Source organism: Pelodiscus sinensis, chromosome 13 (assembly GCF_052426305.1).
Source record: "Pelodiscus sinensis isolate ZL-2025 chromosome 13, ASM5242630v1, whole genome shotgun sequence".
Lineage (NCBI taxonomy): Eukaryota > Metazoa > Chordata > Testudines > Trionychidae > Pelodiscus > Pelodiscus sinensis.
Window position 1 is genome coordinate 48,496,113 of NC_143064.1, and position 5,471 is coordinate 48,501,583.

General features: G+C 70.2%; 1 protein-coding gene across 1 annotated transcript; it reads right to left on the reverse strand.

Moving 5' to 3' along the window:
* Nucleotides 1-396: 396 nt before the first annotated feature.
* Nucleotides 397-5,471, reverse strand: BMP15 (bone morphogenetic protein 15). The gene is made up of 2 exons (XM_075896549.2): nucleotides 4,778-5,471; nucleotides 397-2,466 (listed from the first exon to the last, which is right to left on the reverse strand). The coding sequence occupies exons 1-2, from the start codon at nucleotides 5,109-5,111 to the stop codon at nucleotides 1,619-1,621; spliced, it is 1,182 nt and encodes a 393-aa protein (XP_075752664.2). The 5' UTR covers nucleotides 5,112-5,471; the 3' UTR covers nucleotides 397-1,618.

The window sequence follows — 5,471 nt, forward strand, 5'->3', positions numbered from 1 at the left end:
TGCCCCAAAGCCCCCCCCCCCCCAGCAGCTCCGCATCGACCCCCAGGGACTCGGCCACTGCCCCGCTCGGAGCCACAGGCATACGGGCCCCAGGCGGGCAGTGCACCGGGCCGGGGCCCCATCCTGGCCCACGAGGCTTTGCTGGGGCGGGGGCTGCTCTGGCTCCCCGCATGCTGAGGGGCTCCGGCCAGGCTCCGCGCTGGCTGCCGGGCCTCAGTCCTGGGCCTGCCAGGAAGGGGGCATTGCCATAGCCCAGGGGATGGAGGTGCCACCCTGCACCTCCGGCCGGGAAGCAGCCCGCCCCGGCCACAGGGCAAGGGGCGAGCACACGGGGCCTGGACTCAGCCCAGGGGAGCAGCAGGGACGGGAGGAGCCAGGGAAGAGGCTGCGATTCTCTGTAGCAAAAGGAGTCCGTTTATTTACACAACAGCACTTAAATACAGCAGGTAATAAATAGATGCAGGTGGCAAGAGCGATTCAGCCCACCGGGGAGGCTACACGCCGGTGCCAGGCAGCGCCGGCCAGGGACCCGCGGGCGGGGGCAGCAACGGGTCGAGATGGAGAAGGGTCGAGACTCTGCTCAAGGGAAAGCGAGGCAGGAAGGCTGCGTTAAGGCTAAAAGCTCAGCCCCGTTAGTGGGGTGGGGGAGGGGAGTCAGGCAGTCCCTGCAGAACTAGGGGCTGGAGTCTAAAACGCGTGCCGGGAGAGGTGGGGGCCACTAGCCGCTCGGCTGGGGGCCCGGAGCCAGGAGCCAGTTGCATGCCGGCACTGGGCCCGGCCGGGGTGCGTTTAAGCTAAAAAGGTCGGCCCCTCACTTGGAGCGTCCCAGAGCGCCCGCCTGCCAGGGCTCCGAGACAGGGTGTCCCTGCGCTCCTCGCTCACGCAGCGCACCTGGCACGGGCCACAGGGCTATCGGACAGGCCAGGCGGCTAGTGCCCGAGTGGGAGGGCGGGGGCAGCACTAGCCTAGGCCCGCCCCATGGAAGCCCTTTGAGTGGCGGCCCTGCCCCCAACAAGCCAGCGCTGGGGGGCAGACCCACTGGGGAAGCAGTTGGGGCTCTGCTGCCAGGTTGCCAGCAGCAGATTTAGCTTCCCTGGGCCAAGATCTTCAAGCAAGGGGCCAAGCGCCAGGCACCCCACCCACAACGCCAGCCTGGCTGCTCTCCGGAGAGCTGCCTCTTCGGCGCCCGCGGTGCCTCCGAGCAGGCTCCCTGGGCCACAGGGAGCCGTCACCCCCCTCCCCCCAGCAGCGCTGAGCAGAGGGAGCCGTCACGCCCTACGAGGGGCCCAGTTCCACCCCAGGCAGAAGCAGGAGCATCAGACAGACCCCCGGGGGCGGGACGGCTGCCCCCTCTCCGGAGGCCAGCCCATCTCGCCGTTTGCCCAGTGGCGCTCCCAGGAAGCGCCCGCCCTTTGTACCCAGCCCAGCCAGCGCTTCCTTTAAAACTGCAGCCCCGCAACATTTGCAGAAGAGTCCATTTGTAAAAGGCCCCAGCAGAGCCCGGTGGCCGTTGTGCAGCCTGGGGGGGTTGCTGACAAACTCTGTAAAAGCCCCAGTCCCGGTGCGGGGTGGGGCTCGGCTCAGGCCGGGTGAAGGGGCCGCGGCACGGCGCAGGGCGCTAGCGACAGGTGCAGGACTCGGCGATCATGTCCTCGTACTCTTTGTAGAGGATGCTGCCGCCGGGCTCCAGCATGAGCACGCTGATGGGGCTGTACTTGTAGGGCACGCAGGAGGGCCGGGGCACGCGCTGGTCCACCAGCTGGCTGACGAAGTTCTGCACCACGGCGTGGTTGGGGGCGTGGTAGCCGTAGCGCAGGATGCGGGGGCAGGTGCCCTTGCAGTACTTGGGGTTGTACTGGTGGGGGGCGATGATCCAGCGGTCCCAGCCCAGCTGGGCGAAGCGGACCCGGAAGGAGCGCAGCGCACACACCTCCGTCTCGGCACTGCTCGGGGGCACGTAACCGGGGAACTCCGGGACAGGGCTGCCTGCCTGGCGCGCTCTGCGCCTTGGCACCGGCCCGCGGCGCGTCTCCTGGGCGCCGGCGCTGTCCCGCTTGGCCCGGAGGCCTGGCCCAGTGGCGTTGAGGTAGAGCAGCAGGAAGGGCTCATGCAAGGAAGCAGCTTCCTCCCAGCCAGCCGAGCTGGCCGCCGGTCCCAGCCGCACGCACACGAGTCTAACGCGGAGCAGCCGGCTCTCCTGGGAGTCCCAGGCCCATGGCAGGAGGTGGGGGGTGACGTCCTGCTCCGCCCAGCTGGCCATCCCCGAGGTGGCAGGGGGCTTCCGGTGGCCTGTTGGCGGGGGAGCGCGCCCGGAGAGCCTGCCCTCGCCCTGCAGCCGCACCACGCACTCCAGCCGCGCGAGAGCCAGCGGCAGAGCCGCAGGGTAAACCACCGTGGCCCTCACCAGCTGTTCCATCTCCGGCTGGACGGTCAGGCGGTAGTCCAGGGTCCGCACATGCCAGGGCCCTGCGGGGGAGGAGACGGGCGTTATGGCCACAACAGCCGGACACAGAATCAGCCTCCCGCTCCCCTACAAGCCACTTTGGTGACTGTGCCCCCCCAGAGCTGCCCAGCCGGCACCCTCCACCCCTTTCACCTGCACAGACAGGGGCTTTCTGCCCCCCTTGCTTGGTCCTGTCCCTAAATAAGGAGCTTTGCTCCCGAGTCGGGCAGTTCCTGCCTGGGCTGCCCTAGAAGGCTCTGGGCAGCTGGAGCAGGCACCGACACCGGAGATCAAAGGGGAGCTGATCCGGTCCGTGTCTGTTTAACTCGAGTGCCCCCCCAGCTGTCGGAAGAACCTGCTGGCCAAGGCTGCCCCCCCAGCAGGGCAGAGCCACATCCCTGGTCTTCCCAGAGACCTCACCCCTTAGACACACAGGTATTGGCCGGCAAGCAGGAAATACCCCCTGAAAAGCATGGGGGGGCCACATGGGCGGCACTAAGGGAGTCCGGAGGGCACAGAGCGCTAGAGCCAGACGTGTCGGAGCCTCCCGCAGCGCTGCCCGGAGGGAAGAGACGCCCAGGCCGGGGCAGAGCTGGGAAGAGCCAGCCGTTACCCCAGAGGGGCAGGCCTTTCCCTCGAGCCAGTGCCATGCCCAAGACCCTGTGCAGGGGACCCCCAGCCACGGCAAGAGGCATGGACCAGCCAGCAGCAAGGCCTAGGGGTTAGGCCAGGAGACCTCGGTTTCCTGCTCACGCCAGGCCCTGGCCGTGTGACCCGGAGGGTTTCTCGATGGGCTCAGGGCTACCAGGGCAAAGCCTGGCCACTGCAGAGGCACAGCTCCCGTGGCAAGGGGAAGGGCAGGCGCGTGGCATGAGTAGCCAGGCTGGCTCCTTCTCCAGCCACGGAGCGGGGGAGCCGGAGCGGAGTCGGCCACACACCAGCCCTCAAGGAGGGGCAGCATTGCCGCCCCCCCCCCCCCCCAGCAATGTACAGCTCCAACCTAGAACCGCTGGGAGGGGCGGCTGGGTAGCCGGCTGCTGGGGTCCCTGTCAACACCAACAGGAAGGAACAAGTCCCCGGGGGGCCCCTCCCAGCCAAGAGCCTGCGGCACAGCAGCCACCCACGGGGGCAGGACTCCCAGCGGGGGGGCAGCTGAGTGTCTGGAGGGGCTACGCCCAGATCAGCACCCGCCCGGGCAGCTCTCCCGCCCCTGGAGCCGTGGGAGCCAGCATGGCACAGACACAGCACCCGCCCGGGCAGCCCTCCCTCCCCTGGAGCCGTGGGAGCCAGCGTGGCACAGACACAGCAGCCGCCCGGGCAGCTCTCCCGCCCCTGGAGCCGTGGGAGCCAGCGTGGCACAGACACAGCAGCCGCCCGGGCAGCTCTCCCTCCCCTGGAGCTGTGGGAGCCAGCGTGGCACAGACACAGCACCCGCCCGGGCAGCCCTCCCTCCCCTGGAGCCGTGGGAGCCAGCGTGGCACAGACACAGCAGCCGCCCGGGCAGCTCTCCCTCCCCTGGAGCCGTGGGAGCCAGCGTGGCACAGACACAGCACCCGCCCGGGCAGCCCTCCCTCCCCTGGAGCCGTGGGAGCCAGCGTGGCACAGACACAGCAGCCGCCCAGGCAGCTCTCCCTCCCCTGGAGCCGTGGGAGCCAGCGTGGCACAGACACAGCAGCCGCCCGGGCAGCTCTCCCTCCCCTGGAGCCGTGGGAGCCAGCGTGGCACAGACACAGCAGCCGCCCGGGCAGCTCTCCCTCCCCTGGAGCCGTGGGAGCCAGCGTGGCACAGACACAGCAGCCGCCCGGGCAGCTCTCCCGCCCCTGGAGCCGTGGGAGCCAGCGTGGCACAGACACAGCAGCCGCCTGGGCCTGGCCGCAGGGGGCAAGGCAAGGTCCAGAGGTCCCCCTTGGCCCCAGCACGGTGCGGTTCCCAGGGGGCACGAGCCCCAAGCCACGGGGGGAAGGGAGGGGTGAGATGCTGCCTTAGCCCCGCCTGCCACCAGGCCCAGGGCAGGGTGCACGGGCAGGGCCCTACGTGCCGAGCACCCCTCGAGCCAGCCTGCCCCAGCAGGGGGGCTGGGTAGCCAGGGCCTGCTCTGGAGAGCCCAGCATATGGGGCCAGCTCTGCACAGCCAGCCAGCGCCCCCCGCAGCTGCCAGAGCAGCTCTGGGACCCCAGACCCAGGGAGCCGGGGCAAGCCGGAGGCAGCATGGAGAGGGGCCAGGTGGGGCACAGAACCCTCCTGCCCCTCCCTGCAGGCACAGTTGGAGCTGCGCCCCCCCCCCCAGGATCTCCGTCAAGCCCTAGACCCACCCCCCCCCCAGCAGTGACTCACCTGCCCCAGGCTGCCGGGTGGAGGCGAAGGGCCGGAGGAGGCGCAGGGCGCTGGTGCCCAGCGTGCGGTGCCGGCGGGGGCGCCCAGCCCGGTCTGCCAGGCCCCGGTACAGGTCGAGCATGTAGTGCAGCGGCTGCGAGCTGCCCGGCTGCGTCTGGGGCCGGCCCGGCCAGGCACTGGGCACCTGCCCCAGCAGCTCCTGGAGAAGGGGCAAGGCAGGCACTCCAGCCAGGACACTCAGGGCAGCAGGCTCCGTGCCGCCCGCCCCCCCACTCAGCGCCAGGGGGAGCAGGGCCAAGAGGAGCAGGCTGGCCAGGGAGCAGAGGGGGCCCATGGCAAGGGGCCTGACGGGGGGGCAGCAGGCTCTGGCTAAGGGGGGACAAGGGCTCGGAAGGGCTGGTGCTATGGGAGCCACAGGGCAGGTGGAAGCATTCTCCCCGCCCCAGGCAGCGGCAGGTCCCAGGGCCCTCCTGCCCCACGCTGGGCCTGTCAGCCAGGCAAGTCCTGCCCCCTCGAGGGCAAACCTAGGGCCTAAACCAGCCCCCAGGCCGGGCACCAGGTGCAGTTAAAGCCCTCAGCCCAGGGCAGGGCTCAAGCAAGGGCAGCAGGACCAGCGCTCAGTGGGGGCAGGGGTCCTTGGGCCCGGTCTAGCTCCAGCCCCTCCTCTCCGGCCCAGCACCGCAGTGAGAAGGGT

Excerpts from the sequence above, each read along its gene's own strand:
- BMP15 (XM_075896549.2), bottom strand. The coding sequence starts at position 5,111 with ATGGGCCCCCTCTGCTCCCTGGCCAGCCTGCTCCTCTTGGCCCTGCTC. Across the intron at positions 2,467-4,777 it reads CACCCGGCAGCCTGGGGCAG|GGCCCTGGCATGTGCGGACC; the intron begins GTGAGTCACTGC and ends CCTCCCCCGCAG.